A 22,701-nucleotide genomic window follows, 5' to 3' on the forward strand; every position below is an offset into this window, starting at 1 on the left:
CGGAACAAAATTGTACAGTAGAGAAAATAGAAGGTTCGCTCGACGAAACGAGTCACCACCCCCAGGCGAAACAGAAAGGAATGACAGGCGACGATTTACATGCCAAAGATTATACACGGTGTAAGGAGAAAGAGTGATGGACAAAGGAAAGATGTGAATGCTAGGAGCCAAGGATTGATGAGAGGATATGTGTATATATAGGAAGTGAAGGTAGATCTCGCGACTCGCGCGTTCGGTATCAGGGTATATCAGAGAGCAGGGGAGCAGATGCCACGAATTATAAATAGCAAAGGAAAGATCAGAAGACAAACAGCCGAAAACGAGTTGCGAGGCCCGCCGTCTATAAAAGGCCTTTGGGGGTATGAGAACGAAAAGAACCAGTGAAAAAACCCGAACCCAGGGCAGACCGATGCCAACCAAGTGATAAAAGCATACAATATGCGCAACAGAAGGGGAAATCAGAAGAAGGCAGATATAAAAAGACAGAAGAACTCCTCCGATAAATTGTAAACAGGGTAGACACCAGACCCAGTACGCCGTGCTCGGTGAGATAGCCGGTAATGCGCATTATGACCTCTTTTCTCTTCTTTTGAGTTTTCCGAAAATGCAAGTTTCAAAAAGCGAGAGGAAAGGAGTATAAACAAAAGACCTTTGCAAGGAAATCATTTGGATGTTGACTCTGTCAGAAAAGTGGAAGGTGTCGGGTTCATCCAGTCCCGTTCCTCGTAAGGCGGGGTGGGCCATTGACGATTGGAACTGGCATGGTTCATCTTCTCGTCTCCGGGACGACTTCGTCTGCATGGAGTCGAGTCTTGCTGACCAAAGGAGACACCGTCACACTTTGCCGAGGGTGATGGAGTGGGATAGGGGCTGGGCAAGGGACGAGAGCCGTCGTTTCCTGGAGCTTGGCGACTGTAGTTGGAGGAAGCATCAGAAAATGTTTCGCTTTGTGCCAAACGTTTAGCGGCCTTGCTTGCCGAATGCAACACCTCGTCCAAGAGCTCGTCCTCTTCCTCAGGGGTCTCATAGCGGTGAACCGGGTGAGAAGACATCTGAAGCGCACGTCTCGTCCGGCTCGAGATCGGGCCGGGAGCACCACTTGTTGAGACTGGGCTCTCTGTCATCGACCGAATGGATCCCTGGGGCATAGACTGCCGTTTGCTGACGTCCCCGGTCGAAGTGATTTGGACAGGGACGTTTCCGAGAGCCGCCGAGTCGAGCGAGTACTTGACACTCTGCAAAGCCCTGTCCAACTCGGTCAGGTCAGAATTCTGCTTCGCATCTCCCGCATTCACGGAGTCCAGAGCGAGCGAGGAACGGTTTGACCACGGCATACAGCCAGCGTTGGCTTCAATATCATCGGTCGCCAGATTGGCCTGGTTACGACCGGAGAGCCGGCGAGCCCTCTTGCGGAGGTGAGAGAAGAAGCTCTCTTTCTGGTTGAGTGTAGCGTTCATATTTCCAGCTCCGTTGAGGGCTCGCTCTGCCTCTTGCCTGTGAATGTCGGCATAGTGGTTACCGTGGGAGTTCAGAGAAAGCTGCCGGCCAATCTTCTTGCTCGCTCTTGCAGCACCGGACAGAGCATTATCCCCACCATGAGCAAGAGTCGAGTTCGCCTGAGCTGTAACTGCATTAGACAAGGGAGAGACTGGTCGGATCGAAGGGAGGATAGGCATAGGAGCCCCGTTGGCCCACGTGGCGCGCTTGGTGGCAGCAGGTCTAGTCTTGGTGGCTTGCAGATCGGGGGTAGTGTTGTACGACACGACAGACGGTCGGACAGCCTGGTCGGTTTCTAAAGCTGGGGCTGGGCTTTCCGATCTTCCAATCAGCGACCTTCTGAACCATGATGGCTTTGATGACACGGCGGGGGAGTCGCTGGATTGAGGAGTGGGTGATCTGAAGCTCCTGTCCGACTGTTTGCGGCCAAGCAGCCGTGAAGTTGAAGATTTCGGCCGCAGAGGGTCCACAGCATCTGCGAAGTACTCGTGGTTCAATGCCTGTGTGGACGTCGGTCTGTTCTTAGGATCCCACATCAGGCACCACGTCACGAAATGGCTCAAAGATGCTGGCCAGTGAGGAGGCTGCAGGATGCTTTCCATCGAATGAGGTGCCATCTGTTTGTTCAGTCGACGTTAGCAATTCTCCCTCATTCCACTGACACGACAAATCTCCGTACCTTTGGAAATGTGAACCCTAGCTTCTGAGCCAAACGAGAGCCTTCCCTCCATTCACCACCGCCCAGCTTGGTGCCTGACTTGCTGTACCAGTTGCCAGGACTGCCCATAATCTCACAGATGCGCCAGACCTGGTCAACCTCGTTACCACCAGGGAACAACGGCTTCAGGGTAGCGATTTCAACTGCCATGGCACCAACAGCCCACATATCTACAGGCGCAGAGTATTCTCCCGCACGCAGGAGAACCTCAGGAGCGCGGTACCACCTAGTTGAGACATATGTAGTGTATGGCGACTTCGAATGAGTTTCGCGCGCAAGGCCAAAATCGGCAATTTTCACTGTGTAAGTCGGAGGAGTAGAGGGTGGAGTGACAAGATTGGAATAGCGGCTGAAGGCAGAGTCGTTCGGTGCAGATGTCGATACCAGGATATTCTCGGGTTTGATGTCACGGTGAAAGAAGTGGTGAGCATGGATGTGATCCAGGCCTGACAGGATTTGGTAGAGGATGCTCTTCACATGTTTTCCCTCCAAGTACTTATGGTCTCGGGACTTCATTAGTTGGTAGAGGTTGCCATCCATGTATTCCATGCAGATATGGAGTTTCCGGGAGAGTGGATCAAGAAAGATGTCGAGGGCTGGGACAAGGTGGGGATGAGCGGGTAGAGTCCGTAAGAAGATGACTTCACGCAGCTCTAGGCAAGGGGCCAAAGAGTCGAAAGTCTTCTTCATCGTCTTGATTGCGACCTAGCAGAATATCAGCACGGGCCCATGATCCGAGGGGCTGATCTCGTCCGCAATTGGGTTCCTTACCATAGTCCCTCTCCTGGCAACATTGGAACCGGCTGTCCGTACACGAGCAACTGCGACACTGCCAAAGCTGCCATCACCGACCTCCTTTATGACTTCGAATCTGTCTTCGAGAGTAGCCATTGAAGTGGCAGCAGGAACCCGTGAAGACGGGTAGTCGTAGCTCACAGTCATGTTGACTCTGTTGATATCTTCTGCCAGCAGATGAATCAAAGGACGGACTGATGACTATGCCTGGCTTTGTTCAATGGCGAGAGTCCAAGGTGTCTATGGGTCATTCACGGTATCACACTATGATAGTGTTCCGAGGAATGATATAGACCTTAATCCGGGGACGAGATGGTTTAAATCAAGCAGGTGTTCATCATCTGCGATGTATTCAAGTTCAGCTTGAGGGAGTGAAGGAGTAGATGGTTCAATCCCATTGATTATGAGGAAGGGAAAACAAGGAAAGTCGAGTTAAAGGGAGCGCGGGGTTGGTTAGATGTATTGAATGCAGGACAAACGATCGATTGAGAGAGGGAGGGGAGGAAAGGGGTTGGTCATGTATGTTTGCAGTATGAAGTAGCTCAAGCGAAGGTGGAGGAGAGGAAGATCTGGAAGGAAGATGGAAGACCCGGAGGATTGGACCGTGATCACTGTAGTGACAACACTGGACCCGTTTTGGTGGGAACTGCTAAATGAGAGGAAGAAAGAATATTGGATACCGACTTTTTGAGGGAGTGTGATTTTGTGAGATTATTATTGCGACTTGTGGGAGAGCAGAGAGAGAGACACTGAGTGAGAGGAAGTGTAAAGCAGCCCCTGACGCGGTGACAGCTCTGCTAGTCTAGCTCCAAAGCCTCCAAAATACTAAATACGTACTTCGTACGAACTAAGGAGACTTCGGATGGGGCCGTGGGGACTGAAGAAGCGGTCGACAACGGACCAAGTTTGGGGGATCAATGGCGCAGATCAGAGGAACTCCGTGATGAAAACACGGTTTTCAGTGTAATGGTAACAATGATGTTGATGTTGATGTTGATGATGATGATGCAGAGCTGCAGGCAGAATTATATTGAAGCAGGATAGAGGGGAATGATGATGCTGATGACCTGGACAAATAACTGAAGCACTTTCGTCCTTCTTTCTCCCCTTTGGAGCAATGCAAGTAAGACACGAAGCGGATGGGTTATAGGTCAGGATTTGGATGTACTACTACCGTTATGTAGTATGTAAGTAACTTAGAAGAGGCTGGGGGTACAGAGTAGATAGAGAATAATAATGATAATGGGAAGCGCGTGTAAGAGATGAAAGGAGATAGATGATTATCATCGACTTTAGCGACGCGCAGAGCACCCGATCCATGACCATAATAATAATTATAATACTACGGGTAAAGAAGCAGCATCATTGTTGATGGTGGATGAATTATCTGGTATTATTTTTATTGGGAGTGGGATGAGTTGCCGTACCTTGGTTACTACCCGTACTCCTCCCTGGGTACTGCTCCGAGTCTCCTGGACACTCAAAACCAAAATAATAAAAATCATGAACCTTGATATCAATCTAGAATATTATTATTTATTATGGTCAAAATCATCGAATTATTACTGACAATATTGGCCTGGGATAGGCGGCCGTGTTGAGTGAGAAAGGAATGGTTAGAAAACGGAGATCCACTCATAGAAAGGAGTCTCATCATACGCAGCCGGAATAATCAACTGTCAACGGTCGAACACACACAGATACTTTGATACGTAGATGGGACCCCAAATAGGAAACACTCAAGCTAACCTCGGAATGAATGGACAACTGACAGGCCATGTAAACAATGAAAACTTCTCAGTAAATGAAACAGTTTGTCCAGTAGAGTCCCAACGACCTGACAGTACGGAGGACTTAGGTCCTCTCATATGAAACAAAGAAAAAAGACTACTTATTGCTACTTGAAAATACTGATCAATTATCATCTATCACATTGCCACAGCCTGAAAACAAGAAGTAATCTTATTTGATAGAAAGTGAGTCTTGTCTGTTCCAGCAATAAAGCACCGGGTGTTTACACTTTTCACTAATAGTGTTACAGCAAAATTACACCCGTAGTGGGGTGACATTCTAAAATGACAATTTCTCATCGAATCAAACCTGTTGATTTAGACTAAATTGGATCCATGCAGTTCAGTTTAGTGAAAAATATTTTCTGCTTTTACACTGTACCTCAGCGCTTCAGAGTTTCTCAAACATGAGGTCAGCTCTTGTTCAAGGTTATGTGAGGAGGGGTATCAAATATCAACAAGATCCACCTACACATTGATTGACTTCATGTCTTCCTCTATGGAAAATTCATTTTCCATCTCTTTATCCATAGAATATTTAGCCAGCGCTGGATTTGGGTAGAAAATTCATTCGCACCGGCTTTGGGTGTCAATGCAGCAAGAAAACGAACTGGCGCGCCAACCTAAGCCAAGGAGCTCTGGGACCTTAGACTGGGGTTATTTATTGTCATCAACGGTCACCAACACGACGTCGCCCCGGAGGGCTTCAGAGTCCAGCCCTGATAAAGTTCCACTTGGTCTCCGCCTCTAGCGATCGTTAGACGGGCCCTAGTCAGAATGGCCAGGGGTTGGGCCTCACGTTTTCCCTTCAAGTTTCGCCCTATTATTGCCAATTGGCTGTGATTGAGTTCTTACTGCTGACTCGCTGCGATTGCTCGCCTTGTGTTCATCATCATCATCCCACTCAGTATCTCATCCTGCTTATGCAAAAGCGCGACCTTAGAGCTCACAAATCAGATACCTGGATAATGTGACATGCATGTGTGGGATGCTGGTGTGGTATGTGCAACTGACCTCATTCGGGGTCCTGTCCGCCACCCTTTAATGACTGAAATGGATTACTGTGCGGGAGGCCTAATGCGCTATTTTCCTTGCTCCTATTATTGTCTGAGATTCTGTCATAGTATGTAGTCATCAAGCTCGGACTCGCACAGCAACACATAAACAATAGTAATAGTTGCTTGCATGCAAGCATATTCATCAACTAACACTACAATAGCTCATTTTGGGTAAAGTGGGTATTCATACACTGTAAGGTAGCATGGAGTGCTCTTTCCTAACAGAGAGGTAAAATCATCAGATCAGCCATAGTTCATGCAAGTTTACAGAAGGCTGATTGCTGGAGGATCTTGTGGATAGCTATCTAGACTACAGTCTATCTATCTATGTCTTGTTTTCACCACCTGATTTCCCCGCGGCTACAGTATGGTGTGGCTACATCCTGACTTCTGCCTATCACCTCTTACCGACAGTGGCTGGACATGTAGCTAGAGCCTAGGCGACTGCCAGCCGATTGACCGCCACCGTTCACAACGATCAACAGGTGGCAAGTGATCTTGAAAACGAGACTAACAGATTAGTAATGATCTCATGACTACTCGTTGGACTGGCGACTGCCGACAGCTCGATATACGGAGTAGGGAGTAGATTTGGCTAGACCTTTATTCACTCTACATATATCAGAGGCATGTTGATCAAATGATGAAGCCCAGCTGTGGAAGCCGAGGGCAAATAGGCGTCATACGCAACAGCAAGCATAGACCGCTCATAATATGAGCAGTGCCATGAGCTCGCTTTCATTCTTGCACTTGGGGTATATTCTGAACGAGCGTGGTATGAGACAATAGAGCCCTCGGATACATAATGCTTGTTACTATCAGACCGACAACTGCCGATTCATTTGGAGAAACTGATCACAGCAGGTAAGGAGGCTGGACGACTGCGTCATGGTTCATAAGTACTACTGCGTTCTTCCATGGTGACACAAGAAACCATACCAAGGGAGGATCTTCTCTTCAAATATTGGATAATTACTTTTCAAGCCCAATAATAAAGCAATACTGCAGCCCTGTTTCGACCTCGGTGCATATCTGGATATATCATATCTGATAAAAATGCATTGGTCCACATGATCCGCCGTGCTTCTCCTGTGGCAGTGGCTGTCGTTCTTGACCAGAGCATTGTTTCCATACTAGAGGGGTAAGTAAATACAATTATCATCAGTCAATAGGTAAGGCTGAAGACCTGCATAATACACTTCTCACAAATGGGTAATTAGGAGGTTTGCACTGTCGAGTAACTTGATACTGCCCATCGCTGTTGCATTGCATATTCCATGCGCGATCAACCTAATCCTGTATGGTAGATCCATGCAGTTCATTATCGAAAGTACGATCTAGATAGTCTTGAAGCATAGTAAGTTTTAATTATGATTGTTAGCATCAGATACTCCGTACATAACAAGCGAAAAAAACCGTTATTTATTTCCAAATCACCCATTTTGGCACAGAGACAGGTACAGAGTACTCGATGATTACGGCGTAATCACATCAACATGCAAACGCTGTTGAGTAGTTACCCGTTGCAAAAAGGGGCAAATACATAGTACTGCCCGAGTTTCTTGGACTGTTATGACACTGTGTCGCCTATATGGGCTATTGACCCACTGCCACATAGTCCATCTAAACAGAGTTCCATGTGCAAATTAACCTAACAAGGGGCAGGGGGTACTCCCGTCCGGGACCATGGAATGGCATTGAGGAGTATGTACAATCGATATGCTTAATCGTTCTGCATTTCGAGATCAGCTTTGACTTTTTGCTTCCAAATACAGTTTGAGACCTGTCATAGCAGGGAGCTGATCAGACTCATCAGCTGAAGACAGACTGGTTAAAGTACTTTCTACTCCTGTGAGAATGAGCTTCAAATCAGGGTTCAGATGGAGTTCTGTGTACTCCTTATGGAATACTCCGCGAACTAGATGCAACTGCCTTGGCAATGTGCTTAGGCTAGGAGCCTAGGGAGAACAACAGATCACATTGTAATTCAACCTATGATATCCATTTTCTTCCGCCTTGAGCTCTCCCTGGCATCGGATACGATTGCTTTGTTGACTTGTCACTTTATCAGGCCTTGCACTGTTGCTCATGTAGGGATAGTCAATACCTAGGACAAGCGCAAAAACAATGAGCGGAAATCGGAGAGAATAATGACTGAAAGAACCCTCCGAAAAGGTCGACTCTCCGGAGTATCTACGGAGTACTGTGTGTTGACTAGGGGGTGTTTACTCCATAACGTTACAAACAGGGAAACGCGGCAGACTTTTTGGCGTTTGGGCACCCGAGCATAAGGAAGTGTGTGTGACCAGAAAAAGCCGGACTAGACCTCGGTGGGTGGCAAGTTGGCAACAGACCAGCTAGTGAAAGACCAGCTCTTAGTGGCTCTTAGCTCGATAATAAAAACTGCCTGACCTAGCTAGTCTCATTGGCCAGGATTGATGGTTCCGTCCAGCCGGGAGGAGGAGAGTGGATTTTGCCTGCGGATTTCGAATCTTCGTGGGTCTCCTGATTGCGCCGGGTCACTCGGGGAACACGGATCCCCACTTCGTGTAGGCCCGTCCCAGCTATCCGAGAGACTGGCCACTGTTCTAGTCGCTTAGTGGTCGGTAGTTCTACTAGTGCAGTGAACGGTGAAAGGTTCGCTGGGGGAATGAGGGGCAAAAGAGGATCCTGTAGTGGGACCACCTCATCTACAACCCGTCCTTGAGGTGGAAAAAGAAAAAAGGAAATTCAAAAATATAGTCACACTGACACAGCGTTGTCAAACAGTTGGAGACTCTCTCTGATGCGCAACAACTGATTTCCTGTACTACACTCCTTATTTGCCAAGGTCATCATATTCTACCTGTAACTATGTTATGGAGAATCTTCAGACCACTATCGCCTTTAGTGATACTTAGTACGATCTAAGCGTTGAAACCGTTGTGCATCTATGACCTTCCAGAAGGATTTAGATTAAGGAGACAGAAATTATTATGTATGAGGGATTTTGATGATAGGACAGGGGTTTATCCAGGATTCCAGGGGAAGTTACTGATCCTTTTCCCAACTCCTTTGCCTGGAAGACCAGAGAGAGCTCGCAGAAGCTCGCTGCATTGCGGGAGTCCCCGTCTTAGCAGTCTCAATTATTATTAAACCGTTGGAGAAGACTAAGGTAACCGAGACTGTCAGGTCTCTACCAACCACGGAGAATCACCAGACCAGCCCCTGCCAGACACGGCTCGTTAAATAGACATGCTTCTGGAATGACGCTAGACATATCCTTACCAAGATTGCCCTGAAATCTAAAACCTTGAATCTTGAATCTCCTGTGCAATCTTTCGTTGCTCCTGCGACCAGCGGGATATGACGCGCTCATTTCGAGCAAGAGGCCAAATCATCGACGTTTGGATGTGGTCATCCCAAACGGATGGATCCCAACTGCACAGCATTTCGGATCTCCCTGGTCCCCAGGTAGACCCTACATGGCCCATCGTATAACAAGTATTTGCATGCATCTCTCAGCTATTATTGGAGTAACTGGTACCTCAGGTATTCCCAGCCATGCACAAGTGGTACCTAATACGCTGTCCACCTTATGAATTTGTGTAAAGCGTTGATTGGAGGAAATAGCCATGAAGGCATTTATGATTGATCTTCAAACAACATTCAATATGAACCATTGACTGCGTTCAATCTGTCTCATGCGTTGGCTCAGTCATGTTTTCGCGTCTAGGACACAAACTGAAGATTCTGATCTCCTCCGTGGCCTTCGAATAATGGTTAGTAGACCGGACGGCCAGAAGCCCAACCAGGATCTCAGCGATGTTGTTTGAAGGATGTCGCAGCAACAGGCCAGGGAATTTAGCTACTATCCCATGAGCCCTTCACCCTATTATTCTGGCGTAGGCAGGTCATATTCCGTTCCGTCCTCTTTTGGGCTTTTGTAGCTAATATTCATTCTTAGAATCCAGTTCCTAACATCAGAGGCTCTGACGAACTCAGCCTAAGCATTTTGAATACGTGTGTTGCCTTTGCTGTCAAAATTAATTGGCGTCTGCTCCGGCTGAATGACTCTGCCTCACCTCAGTCATATTCGTCGATGTTCCATTCTTTTGTTTGATTGCACCTGGCTTGTCTGCTCTTCCGTCATTAGCGCTTGCCTCACTTTGCGGATGTTTACATTCAAGGGAACAATGTTATACTGTTGACGCATCTATGCCATGAAGGAAACTGGCAGAAGTCAAGGTTGATTGATTGTCCTAGATACAAACTTATGGATCCAATCATGAAAAAAAGGTGCTCCTCTATCTGCGCAGTAAGGTTGCTGCCCACCGAGAGAAAGAATACATAGAACCTTCTCTTTCCATATCCTCTTCTTACACACTATGATGCAGGCAGACCATCATGTTTTTCTCCATTTTGCTGTGAATATTATCTCTCTAAACTTCTAGTCACCCTTTAGCATCATCTTTCAGTCAACAGCTTGGAATGACCATCTCCTCTATTCACTACATTAGAGTTCCAATCACCAGAGACCACTTCATTAACCTGGACTGAAGTGCACGGAACTGTCCAGAAGGTTGGTGAGCAGTATTTATACCACCAACTGCCTCTACTCGATGTCTCTTCATTTGAACTGCTTGCCTCGATATCTATTCTCTTCAAACCACCGACACTTTACGATCGCCTCGCCTGCCTTCTTCTTTGAACTACCTTCAAGATAGGATGCCTCCAACATTTCGAAGTGCGTATGCTGGAGGCTACAGCGATGAGATCAAGAAACGGTAGGTTCTATTCTCCATCTTCGCTTCCATATACCACTGAGAAGCTGATGAGAGACTGTTACCTACCGGTAACAACGAGAAACTGATGGGGACAATTGCAGGCTCCAGAGCGTCAACATACCAGAGAAGTCAGTCACTTATCTGTCGCTTGCTCGTCCCTTATCCAGGCATTCCACTGACATAGATCAGGATCAAATGTGGAACCTGCAACAAGATTCGTTCGTCGAGTAACTACTCCAATAGGCAACTCGAAGCCCTTCGTCATGTCATCCTGAGTCACGGTGCTAATGTCGCCTTGACGAAGAACAACGCAAAATGCCGCATCTGCTCGGGAAATCAAACTGTTGAACTCAAGTGCTGTATCTGTGATAAGATCAAGAGTCTTGATGAATTTGCCAAAGCTCAGAGACAAGACAGGGACGCAGCGGTAGGATTACTGCTTCGAGTCTCTCTTGCTGGCTAAGGATCTATCTGACATCCGATTCTTCCCAGAGATGCATGAATTGCGTGCAAAGTCACGCCGACGCCGAACCAGTCCTCGAGGAGCCTAAACTCTTGACTGAGAGTGAGCTTTCCACTGCTCCCGATACGTACACAACTGTCAGTCACACAGATCCATCCTCAAAATGCTCCACAAATGCATACATGGAGGTACTAACACAATTTCAGGGACAAGTCGAGTCTCGTTCCTTAATTGCATCGACCCAAAGACTCACGTTGAAGGTGGCTCCCACTGCCCAACATGTTGGCAGCAGTGATGAGCAGGAGGGCATCGGCGGCGCGTCGCTAATTGAAGATCACAACGGGAAGGACAACGACAACTCGGCGCGTAGAGGACGACCTTTTACAGCTTTCGATTCTAACAGAGTGGCCCACCGTCGCTCTGGATCTCCCTCTGGTACCTCACCGTCCGTTCACGGGGGTTGGGCGTCCTGGGGAGTGGACGCCAATGCTACTGTCACCAAGCCTATTAAGAAGGCCGGCAACTCAAAATTTGCCAAGGTTCCGGTAAGACCCTTACAAAAATGGGTGCATCCCTTATCAATGGACCATTTGCTGAATTCGAGAAGAGCAAACGTTTCGAGAAACACGAGGCGCCTACAATGCGAGTCCCGGAGCCTATTGGTGCCACCGTCCCCTCTGACGATGAGGCTGGCGACGAGGCAGGATTGGAAGATTACCTCTGATCGATTCTTGATTTTTACGGCAGAGAGTCAGTCAATAAGCTAAGTTAGAAAAGAGAAATAAAATGTTGACTTTCGCATTCGTTACTCTTGATCAAAGGTCCCAATGGCCACAGCAGGCTGAACCATGGTACTAGACGGCTTGCTCCGTTTCCCCGCAAGACCCAGAGTTGGCTTGCGATGTCCACGGTCTGGGATTGTTAAAATTGTGTCGACTGCTCTGTATTAGCTGCCAACAGCGATTCGGGCCCTCGTGAATGGTCATACTATGTAGCAACCATTGTTGACGATGTCCGTATTCCAATGTCTCTTCAAAGGACCTCTAGTGCTCTGTACAGTATGGCAAACTCATTAGCAACAAGCGAGGGAAGAGTGCAGCCTCATCAAAAAAGCATTTAATGGCACACCGACAGTCATAATGCTGATATTCACTAATCAATATGTGTTTCCTCTGACCTTCCCCTCTTCTGCAGCGCCGCTTGGGCGGTGACGTATGGCCCCGTAGTGGAGGCTGAGATTAGCCTCGCAAGTCAACGTCGCTGCATGTCTCCATCGATGATCTTCTTTTTCTTTTAATTTCCATTGTGCGCGGGCAGATATCTACAGAAACTGCCTTCATAATAGCATCTTGCTGGCGACTCGACACGACGCACTTACTGTTTCAAAGCGAAGCTCCACACTTTCTGAGCCCCTCCGTCCTGCGCCCCTCATCCCATTGACGCCCGCGCAGTTACCTTACCTTTCTCAGACTCTTCGTCCCACGCAGTGCATAACACATCGAGAGCTTCATCACTTACTGGTATCACCAACAGAAATCTCCCGCTTTCCTTCATCTCAGAGAGTGGCTGAGGCTTGGTGAAAATTGTGACACCTGCAGAGGGTGGAGAGTGGCTAACTTGTCTGTGTGACTGCGACAGTCCGCATGGCTTACGATGGCTTCCAGAGAAGCACGAGTCCGTACGACCAGGCGGGCAATATAGGCCAAACAAAGCCCAGTGATCATCGTTCTTCGACCTACCCTCCTCCCTATCCTTCTCAGTACGGCCCTGATCGGTTGAGCATGCCGCAGCCCCAAGTGCCTCCGCCGGCTCCGTCGGCAACTCAGGGCCAATATGCGGAGTCACCTTCTCAGCAATACTCGTGGTATCAGCAGCCATCCACTGGAACTATCAATGAGGCTGTCAGCTCGGCTTTCCATAAGGCTGACACTCCCACCTATCTATCGCCAGAAGTCCTGTCCCAAATCACTGCGACCGTGATTCAACAGCTCAAAGCGACTGGTCTGGATAGCGTTCAAGCTCAGCAACCATCGCCGCAGCCACCATCCGGTCCGACGCCGCCACAGTGGGTGCCTTCCAGCTCTGCTCCCCAGTACAATTATAACGAGTATGAATCGGCCCCTCCTGTACCACCAAAGCCATCTTCGTCGCAACCGGGTGCCGTCTCTGACACTCCGGACTACCAGCAGTACCCCCAAACTGGTACATTTCCGAGCAGCGCTCAACCTAGTGCACGACCTTCCCCTGTACCTCCCGTCGAGAGAAGGGGATCGCCGTATAGCCAGACAAGCGATCAAGGCCAGAAAATGGAAGCACGCCCGAAACCACCGCCGAGGGAAACAACTGTGACTGAGATGACAACATTGGAGAAGATATGGGGCAAGCTCTTTGAGGAAGGCAAGCCAACCAAGAGGCTAGGCCAGCTCTTGCGCGGCATAGCAGTCCATCTGGTAAGCATGGATGCCGTTGGTTGGATGGATTTCGCGTCTGACAGTGTGCTAGATCGAGGATTACCCTCCAGGTAACACTATCGTGGTCGTTCCTGAGAAGCTGCAGAAGTTCTACGAGGATACGAAAATACCTTCAGACCTCTACCCGTGGCAGGGTAAGTGTACTGTTTGTCCGGTCTACGACTAAAAGCTAATCTAAGGATGTGTAGATATCTTCGATGACCGTACGTCTTCGATCTCGAGGTTGTTTCGTGAAGTGGAAGCCGAACATCACCTTGTTCAGGCTAAACTGAACGAGCGGCCGGACATCCCGGGCTTGACGCCCCGAGGTTTCGAACGCTGGGCTACCTTGATGATACAAGCGCATCCCGACAAAGAATACGAACGGTTGCAGAAAGCAGTCCTGAACATGCCTATCAGCAACCCAGATGACAGACGAGAAAGGTTTCCAAAGGAGATTCCTCGCCGGCTATTCCCCGAGGCACCGAATCTTACCATCAGAGACGAGGTCGATAAATTCATCATGAAGCATTGTGGTGTCGACTTGCCGCCTGTCACCGAGGAGGAGCTCAAGAAGGTTGCTGCGCACCGCCACAAGATGTCTACGAGCTCGACTGCATCGGCCGCCGAGACAGCTCCTTCGGTGACAGAACGGGGCCGTCAGCAGCAGCACCAGTCGTCTTCAGCCATCATAGATGACGACGAGGAAGAGGTCCCGTCTCGGCCGATTGAGCGTGAGAGGAAGCCATATAGTGCCCAGCCGGGAGGAGGGAAGTTATATGAAGAGGCAGGTGGCTCTTCCCACCGACACAAGGACTCCTTCTCCACTGGTTCTCGCTCAAAAGAGGGATCGGTCCCTCCTGTCTCCCGCAAAGCATATGACTCATACGGCCAAGACCCTCTGTACCCTCGTGCAGGCAGTAGCGGAGCTCAGCGTCCAATAAGTACACATGGCCGGACACGGAGCTCTTCTCGAGGCGGGCATGGGGGAGGAGACTACAGACATTCAGAGAGTGACCTGCTGTCCAGCTCGCACAATGGTGGAACTCGGTATTCTGGCCTCCCTGGCAGTGATTACTACACCGCGTCATCCACCCTTCCTGGAGACATCATCGAGGATAGTCGGCGGTACCGCGATAGTGATGACCAGAGACTGTACGAGTCAGTTCGGGAGAGGGAAAAGGAGCGCGAAAAGAGCAAATATCATGACCATCTTCCTTCCCGAAGCAGCTGGGCTAACGAGGAAGAATACTACCGTGGCTTGCTCGGCGGTCAGGGTGGTGGCCCAGTCACAGGCAGCAGTGGCGGGTACGATTACAAGACATATACCTACAAATGATGGACTTGAGGCAGATTGTCGTTGTTCAAAGACAGGCTCATTACTATCTCGGCGTTTTCAATCCTCAAAGATACCTTTGTTTGATATGATATGGTAGTGTTGTTTTTGGATTTGATGCTTTCCAGATAATGACTTACGTGTAACGATCTGCTGATATGCATTGGATATTGGATTTTGTGTCTGTGTAATGTGTTTGTGGCCTTGCAAAAGACTCGATGAAATTTTGTTTATCTGGACGTGCAGTAACCCATAAATGGTCAATCCTCATAAGCGTACACGTACCCTGTCCAAAACACCTCCGGTTCTATATAGTAATACTAGCTTTCACATTTCACTGTTTATATTCATGACGCGCTTGCGCTGAATAGCGCGCATGGCCCTTTGCCCAGCTTCCTGGCACAGAATCGCCTCCTTCTCCCTAAACAGCTCCTCACGTTCCCACAGCCTTTGAAGCCGACGCTGGTCCCTCTCCTCACGCTCCGCGCGCTTCCTAAGCCTCCTACGCGCTCGCTCCTGCTCCTCCTCTGCCTGCTCCTCCTCCGCCTCCGCCTCAAGCCGCAACCGCTCGACCTCCTCACCCGTCAATTCCCACGGGACAGCCAGCACCTCAACCAGGTACCGGCTGCGCTGGTCCACGAACCGCATTTCGGCGGTCGTGTCCCGGATCAGGAAGAAGCGCTCTAGCTGTAGCTGCATCGCAGCTCGAAACACCGTCAGCGTGCCTTTCACCTGCACCACGGTCCCCGGGACGAGGGGGGATATATCCAGGTCAGTTCTGTTGGTTGCTGCGACATGGCGTGCGGCTTTTTCATATGGCCGTGGCTGTGGCTGTCGGTGCGGAGTCCGGTCTGCAGAGTCCGGGTCTGAGGACTCGGCTTTCAGGACGGCGATTTCGATGGACTCGCCGCTGCTGTCGTCTAGTGTGAGGATTGTGCGTTTGAAGACGTCTGTTCTGGCGACGATGATCCCGACCAGGGACACGAAGCGGATGGGGTGGTTGAGGTAGAAAAAGATATTTTGGCCTGAGATTCGTTAGAGTTGCTACTTTCCGTCTAGTCTGCGCCATGATTGAATAGGTTGGCTGGTATGTATGTATGTATCTAAGCCATTGGTGATGGTGACAGCCGGGTAGTACCGTAGTAGCAAATACTGATATAGACTACTTTGAGTGCAGGACAAAAAAGGAACAGGAAGTAGAATACCAGAAGCAACGATGGAGCATCCGGGAAAAGCATCGAGTAATGGAATATCTAGACAAATACGCTGGCATACCTTCAAATCCCGGCCGTCTCTTCAGACGATGCACATCCGCCGCTGCCATTTTCACCCAGGTGAAATGGGTCGGGGATGCCCTGAAGCAGAATGCCGGGTAAAACGTGAGATCGCCATTCTCAGCTGTCGCCATAAGGTCATCTTTCTAGGCAATATATCGGATGATATTGTTGCGAGATGTCAAAAAGATAGCAACATCAGAAACACTGCATTTTCCGATGGGCGTCAGGGTCACGTGAGAATTAAGGTACTGTCGATTGTCAGGTGCAAGGGACGCTGCCGGCCTAAGGGATTGTGATAGTTATGATATTGCTGAGATTTACAGAGCATATAAAATTTGGAACAGAGGCAAAAAGAAGAGAGATGACAGGCCCAAGCATAGAAGTCTGACGCGCTACCATTGCGCCACGGGAGCTAACAAACAATATGTCACTCCCGGCGGGGGTCGAACCCGCAACCTTCAGATAATCCTACTGATAGCAGACTGCGCCACGGGACACTGTCGTGTTGAAACCGCGCCAAAAAAGGCTATATGAGGCGGGCTTCATCGTGAGGATTGCGATGATCCTCTGAGCACCTTTTGACAAGATAGATGATCCGGCGCGAGAATGACATCTATTATTATATTGCTGGGATGATAGGAGTCATAAATTGGTGCAGTTCACACAGAGCTGAGTCGACTTACAGGACTGTTCGCACGTGATTAGCTTACTATTAACTGGTGAGGAAGATTGCTGCACAAGCCTACAACATCGTCCACCGCCAAGTTTCCTGCAATTATGATAGTCCACCCCGGTGATGGCGTCAAAGAGCAGACGGCCGGTCTCTATGCAAAGAAGCGCGCTCCAGAGGGTTCGTCTCCGCCTCCTACGATGCCTCTCACCAAGGCGAGAGTGGAGGCGAACCTCACTTCCTGGAGGACCCAGTGGCAAGAGTCAGCGATGTCTGGAGTGTCGTCGACTACCTCGAGCAGCTAGAATATGTTGACACCACCAAGATCGGTATCCTCAGCATTTGTGCCGGCGGAGGCTACGCCGTTGCAGCTGCGAAAGCAGATTAGCGTCTGAAAGTAGTCGCTACAGTCAGTATGGTCAACATTGGCGATTCTGCACGACTAGGTTGGTACGGGGACGAATCTGCTTCTAAGCATGTCGAGTCCCTCAAGATGGCTGCGCAGCAAATTTCAGCTGAAAAGTAGGGCGCTGAGATGGCTGCTGCGCCGTATGTGCCGCATCAACCAGACGACAAGACTCCCGCAGATCTCAGAGAAGCACACAACTACTACCTTACACTGCGTGCGCAGCACCCCTATGCAGAGAACAAGATGCTCGTTCGAAGTGTCTCGCGGGTCCTCGACTTTGACGCATTCCACCTGGCGGATGTGTTCCTAACGCGGCCCACTCCCCTTATTGCGGGTGAAAAGGCCGGTTCTCTCTGGCACACGGAGAACGTGGACAAGAAGATAGGAGGAGCCACCAAGAAGGTGGTTGTGCCGAATGCAGCCCATATGGACTCTTATGACAACGAGAAATATGCCAATCCGGCCGTCAAGGATATCTCGGAGTTTATGAAGGCCAATTTGTCATGATCAATAGTGTACTTCGTCTCAGACTTTGTGAGCTATCTGATCATCGATTAATCAATTTCGTTCTTTGCACAATTTAAGCCATCTGCTATATTCCATCACTCTTGAATTTACCAACGCCAATGGGTCAGTGCTGCAGAAGTTCCCGGAAGGAGTTACCTTCCAGCCGTGACTGCGCCATACCTTTGCCTAGTACGCTTCATGATAGATTCAAGACAAATGGAGCATATACCAGTTCTTTTCGACTAGAGAGGGCTCATTTCGATGCTCTTTAGCCGGAGCCAACTGCCTTGGCGCATCATCCCCACAAAGACAACTATGACTCTATGCAGATAGTCATCAATGAAAGATGAATTTTCGGGTTTATTTATTGGTTATGAGAAAAGTCCTCCAATCAGTTTTTCTCAGATTCATTACGATGTAGCATCGCTGGCCCGTTCGGTATGTCTATTTACCGAGTGCAGATCTAATTCTTGATCAGCAATCGTGAAGTATTCCGGACGTGTTTACCCATAGAATGGGCTATTTAGCCTGAATCTGCTACCTTGAAGGAATGCATGCTGCATCACAAATGTACCCTGCCGTGCAATCAACTTCGCCATGATGCCAGTTGTGGAAATCGAGCGATTATAGCTCAGTTTCCCCGCATTTGTATGTTTGGAGTATATAAATAGAGCCCAAAAGCAGAGGAAGGTCATTGATGCAGGGCAATGGAGCTTGATCATCACTGATACTCAGTATCCCTCGTCATGGGTTTGCTTTCAAAGATCTTTACATGTTTGCTCTTGGGAATGGCAGCTCCCAGCTTAGGCTATCCCACTCGTAATCAGTCGTATACCAATCCTCTCTTCCCTGGTTGGCACTCCGATCCCACCTGTGCCTACGTACCGGAACAAGACACCTTCTTCTGCGTCACATCCACTTTCATTGCCTTCCCAGGTCTTCCTCTTTATGCAAGCCGAGATCTGCAGAACTGGAAACTGGCAAGCAATATCTTCAATCGGCCCAGCCAGATCCCCGATCTCCGCGTCACGGATGGCCAGCAGTCGGGTATCTATGCGCCCACTCTGCGCTATCACGATGGCAAATTCTACTTGATCGTTTCGTACCTGGGTCCGCAGACTAAGGGCTTGCTGTTCACCTCGTCTGATCCGTACGATGACGCCGCGTGGAGCGATCCGCTGGAATTCGCGGTACATGGCATCGACCCGGATATCTTCTGGGATGATGATGGGACGGTCTATGTCACGTCTGCCGACAACCAGATGATTCAGCAGTACACGCTAGATCTGAAGACGGGGGCGATTGGCCCGGTTGACTACCTCTGGAACGGCACCGGAGGCGTCTGGCCTGAGGGCCCGCACGTGCACAAGAGAGACGGATACTACTACCTCATTATCGCAGAGGGAGGCACCGAGCTCGGCCATTCGGAGACCATGGCGCGATCTAGGAACCGGACGGGGCCCTGGGAGCCATACCCGCACAACCCGCTCTTGTCGAACAAGGGCACCTCGCAGTACTTCCAGACTGTGGGCCATGCGGACTTGTTCCAGGATGGGAATGGCAACTGGTGGGCCGTGGCGTTGAGTACCCGGTCAGGACCTGAATGGAAGAACTATCCCATGGGTCGGGAGACGGTTCTCGCGCCTGCGGCTTGGGAGAAGGGCAAATGGCCTGTCGTCCAGCCTGTGAGAGGCCAGATGCAGGGGCCGTTTCCACGACCGAACAAGCAACTTCCTCGCGGGGAGGGCGGATGGATCAAGCAACCCGACAAGGTCGATTTCAGGCCTGGATCGAAGATCCCGGCGCATTTCCAGTATTGGCGGTATCCTAAGACAGAGGATTTTACCATTTCCCCTCGCGGCCACCCGAATACTCTTCGGCTGACACCCTCCTTCTATAACCTCACCGGAAGTGCAGACTTCAAGCCGGATGATGGTCTGTCGCTCGTCATGCGCAAACAGACCGACACCCTGTTCACGTACACTGTGGACGTGGATTTTGACCCCAAGGTTGCCGACGAGGAGGCGGGTGTTACTGTTTTCCTTACCCAGCAGCAGCATATCGATCTTGGTATTGTCCTTCTCCAGACAACCGACGGACTGTCGTTGTCCTTCCGGTTCCGCATTGAAGGCCGTGGCAATTATGTGGGTCCTCTTCCGGGAGCCACTGTGCCTGTCCGCAAGGAATGGCAGGGAGAGACCATCCGGCTTGAGATCCAGGCCGTGAGTGACACCGAGTATGTCTTTGCGGCTGCTCCGGCTCGGCATCCTGCACAGAAGAAGGTCATCGGCCGGGCCAGCACGCTGATTGTCAGTGGTGATACGGGACGGTTTACTGGTAAGTGTGGCCTAGAAATACTCGAGCAAGTGTTATCGCTGAGTAGTGACAATTCTGATATAGGCTCGCTTGTTGGCGCGTATGCCACAAAGAACGGTGGCGCCGGGTCCACGCCGGCATATATCAGCAGATGGAGATACGAAGGACAGGGCCAGATGATCGATTATGGTCGTGTTGTTCCGAGCTATTGATAGACTCTTTGGAATACCATTGGAGGTTTTGAGACGGTTTGCGCAGCATTGCCGATTGATGTGGGAACTATGTAGAGAGCAGTATCGCCAGAGATCAAGATATAGTACGCAAGCTTGTGTGAGGCCTCGTTCAGGATGTTCATTGAAGAAGACACCTTTGCAATCTTGTTTATTGTATCTCACCGTCAAGAAAGTGCCATCGCGACCATGAAATGCATGCCAAAACCAATACCATGACTTACTTGCTGTGCTCCGCAAATAAGTATATCGTATTAATCAAGTCGCAACCATACAGTCAAAATGGCTCAACGCTTTTTAGGATTTCGAGGTATCTGCGCCTGTCTCTGTCTTTCCTCATCACTGACATCGTCCAAGTTAGTCTCTACCTGGTCCAACGCAGCCTTGATCTCCTCGTCCTTATTCTCATGCCCTGCCGTAGCCACCGTCAGAATCTCCTTCTCCAGCCCATTGACAACCCTCCACTGAATCCCCGCCGCAGTCATCATCTTACACCCCTCCGACTCCCCAACAAACGTCCCAGGCTCCTTAACCCCGAAATACACCTTCTGGATCCCCGGCCGCCCTCCCTCGCGCGTGCTGATGATCCGCTGCACACACGGCACATTCCCTGACAGTCGCTTCCCGCATGGTTCCATCGTCACGTACATGACTAGTTTCCGGCCGGGTTCGGAGGGGAGGACCTCTGCGACTTTGTCCTCGGGGACGGAGTGGACGGCTGCGTAGTTGGAGAGACAGCATTGCTCGGCGTGAGTGTTGCCGGCTAGCTCCATTGTGTAGCCTGTCGAGAGGATGCAATCATCTTTGAATTCGAGGTCGCCATCTTTGCGGGAGATGAGGATCGCGCCGACGCGGAAGTTGGTTGGGCGTGGAGGCGACCTCTCTGCTAGGGAGAGGCACTGGCGGAGGTAGTCGAGGTGGGGGGATGCGGTCATTTCGCGGGGTGGCTGTGAGAAAAGCAAACTTGATTTGAGAGCTAGTGAGGTGAAGTTTCACAAGAAGGTAGAATTGTAGGCGATTGTATAATGGCCAGCAGAAATAATGAACAGCTACTGGTGATGGTTGAATTACAATGTGTCTGCTCTGTGGAGGAGCTGTCCAGAGAGTGAAGCTATGACGAAGGTTGATAAAGCTATCCCCAGCCTAACCCGATAAGGTAATCAAAGTGGTTTTGCGTCGCGTCTGTCGCGTTCCCTCAAACATCTCGCACATATCAAAGCAAACCAGCTGCTTGACTCACCTCTCATCTGTTTTCTCATCGGATTTTTGGGGGTCTTTTGGAGACTCTAACACTATTTGGGCCATACCTTGCCAGTCTTTCTTTCCATCTCCTTTCCCTACATCCGCTACCGTAAACACCGCAATCATGCCTTCTGATTCCGAGGATGTGTTCGAAGAGAATCATGACGAAGGGACCACCTCCGACGAAGATGACGGACCGTCTGGCCCTCCAGTTGTAACCGACCTCTACGAGGTTCTCGGTGTCAAAGAGGATGCGACTCAGGACGAGATCAAGTCTGCCTACCGGAAGCTGGCCTTAAAGCATCACCCAGGTAATTCCCTTGAGATTTCCGCACAAACACAAGCAGTAAGTATTGAATTGTGTTACTGATTAAATCGACAAAGACAAGGCTCCTGCCGACCAGAAAGATCAAGCACATTCCAAGTTTCAGCAGATTGCCTTCGCTTATGCGATCTTGTCGGACGAAAAACGCCGCAGGCGGTTCGATCGCACCGGCAGCACTGCAGAAGCGGCCGTCGGCGACGAAGATTTCGATTGGGCAGAATTTTACAGAGACCTGTACTCGAACACGGTCGATACGGATGCAATTGACAAAATAAAGAAGGAGTATCAGGGCTCTGCAGAAGAAGAGAAGGATATCCTGGAGGCATTCGACAGCCACAGAGGCGATATGGACCGTGTCTACGAGTCGGTGATGCTGAGCAATGTGCTCGATGACGACGAGCGGTTCCGCGCAGTTATTGACAAGGCTATTGCCGAAGGCAAGGTGGAGGGTTACAAGAAGTACACAGATGAGCCGGCAAAGAAGCGCCAGGCGAGAATCAAGCGGGCGCAGCAGGAAGCAAAGGAAGCCGAGGAGTTGGCCAAGGAGCTGGAGGAGAAGAAGAAACCGAAAACGCAAGTCAAGGAAAAGGCACCGACGACGACGAAGAAGAAGGCCAAGACGAAGGACGTCTCTGATCTTGGTGATCTCGCCGCAGCTATCAGGCAACGACAAGCCAATCGCATGGAATCGCTCATGGAAAAATGGCAGACAGAGGCGCAGACGCTCAAGGAAGGCGACGGCAAGCGCAAGAAACGGAAGACTCTTTTCGAGGAGCCGCCCGAGGAAGCATTTGCTGCCACCGCTGCTCGTCAGGCTTCCAAGAAGACGAAAAAGTCGAAAGCGTGAGCGGT

The 22,701-nt window shown here is 49.9% G+C and overlaps 9 protein-coding genes across 9 annotated transcripts; 6 read left to right on the plus strand and 3 right to left on the minus strand.

The window, feature by feature from the left end:
* Positions 1 to 662: 662 nt before the first annotated feature.
* On the minus strand, positions 663 to 3,157 carry Aud_001266 (serine/threonine-protein kinase; the record flags this gene model as incomplete). Its single annotated transcript, XM_043286766.1, has 3 exons — positions 663 to 2,114; positions 2,177 to 2,920; positions 2,987 to 3,157. The coding sequence occupies 3 exons, from the start codon at positions 3,155 to 3,157 to the stop codon at positions 663 to 665; spliced, it is 2,367 nt and encodes a 788-aa protein (XP_043142701.1).
* Positions 3,158 to 10,565: 7,408 nt separating this feature from the next.
* Aud_001267 (uncharacterized protein) lies at positions 10,566 to 11,811 on the plus strand (the record flags this gene model as incomplete). The annotated part of the gene is made up of 5 exons (XM_043286767.1): positions 10,566 to 10,624; positions 10,814 to 11,051; positions 11,117 to 11,224; positions 11,294 to 11,632; positions 11,695 to 11,811. 5 exons carry the CDS (start codon positions 10,566 to 10,568, stop codon positions 11,809 to 11,811), a joined length of 861 nt encoding a protein of 286 aa, XP_043142702.1.
* Positions 11,812 to 12,730: 919 nt separating this feature from the next.
* Aud_001268 (uncharacterized protein) lies at positions 12,731 to 14,876 on the plus strand (the record flags this gene model as incomplete). The annotated part of the gene is made up of 3 exons (XM_043286768.1): positions 12,731 to 13,537; positions 13,590 to 13,692; positions 13,747 to 14,876. The coding sequence occupies 3 exons, from the start codon at positions 12,731 to 12,733 to the stop codon at positions 14,874 to 14,876; spliced, it is 2,040 nt and encodes a 679-aa protein (XP_043142703.1).
* A 324-nt stretch (positions 14,877 to 15,200) lies between these two features.
* Positions 15,201 to 16,281, minus strand: Aud_001269 (OB-fold domain-containing protein; the record flags this gene model as incomplete). Its single annotated transcript, XM_043286769.1, has 2 exons — positions 15,201 to 15,898; positions 16,149 to 16,281. 2 exons carry the CDS (start codon positions 16,279 to 16,281, stop codon positions 15,201 to 15,203), a joined length of 831 nt encoding a protein of 276 aa, XP_043142704.1.
* Positions 16,282 to 16,927: 646 nt separating this feature from the next.
* Aud_001270 (uncharacterized protein) lies at positions 16,928 to 17,208 on the plus strand (the record flags this gene model as incomplete). Its single annotated transcript, XM_043286770.1, has 2 exons — positions 16,928 to 17,000; positions 17,036 to 17,208. 2 exons carry the CDS (start codon positions 16,928 to 16,930, stop codon positions 17,206 to 17,208), a joined length of 246 nt encoding a protein of 81 aa, XP_043142705.1.
* A 147-nt stretch (positions 17,209 to 17,355) lies between these two features.
* Aud_001271 (uncharacterized protein) lies at positions 17,356 to 17,736 on the plus strand (the record flags this gene model as incomplete). Its single annotated transcript, XM_043286771.1, has 1 exon — positions 17,356 to 17,736. The coding sequence occupies one exon, from the start codon at positions 17,356 to 17,358 to the stop codon at positions 17,734 to 17,736; it is 381 nt and encodes a 126-aa protein (XP_043142706.1).
* A 746-nt stretch (positions 17,737 to 18,482) lies between these two features.
* Positions 18,483 to 20,264, plus strand: Aud_001272 (glycoside hydrolase family 43 protein; the record flags this gene model as incomplete). Its single annotated transcript, XM_043286772.1, has 2 exons — positions 18,483 to 20,073; positions 20,137 to 20,264. 2 exons carry the CDS (start codon positions 18,483 to 18,485, stop codon positions 20,262 to 20,264), a joined length of 1,719 nt encoding a protein of 572 aa, XP_043142707.1.
* Positions 20,265 to 20,569: 305 nt separating this feature from the next.
* On the minus strand, positions 20,570 to 21,217 carry Aud_001273 (putative DRAP deaminase; the record flags this gene model as incomplete). The annotated part of the gene is made up of 1 exon (XM_043286773.1): positions 20,570 to 21,217. The coding sequence occupies one exon, from the start codon at positions 21,215 to 21,217 to the stop codon at positions 20,570 to 20,572; it is 648 nt and encodes a 215-aa protein (XP_043142708.1).
* Positions 21,218 to 21,648: 431 nt separating this feature from the next.
* On the plus strand, positions 21,649 to 22,696 carry Aud_001274 (DnaJ domain protein; the record flags this gene model as incomplete). Its single annotated transcript, XM_043286774.1, has 2 exons — positions 21,649 to 21,835; positions 21,909 to 22,696. The coding sequence occupies 2 exons, from the start codon at positions 21,649 to 21,651 to the stop codon at positions 22,694 to 22,696; spliced, it is 975 nt and encodes a 324-aa protein (XP_043142709.1).
* Positions 22,697 to 22,701: the final 5 nt, after the last annotated feature.

Source organism: Aspergillus udagawae, assembly GCF_001078395.1.
Source record: "Aspergillus udagawae IFM 46973 DNA, scaffold_1, whole genome shotgun sequence".
In the NCBI taxonomy this organism is placed as follows: domain Eukaryota; kingdom Fungi; phylum Ascomycota; class Eurotiomycetes; order Eurotiales; family Aspergillaceae; genus Aspergillus; species Aspergillus udagawae.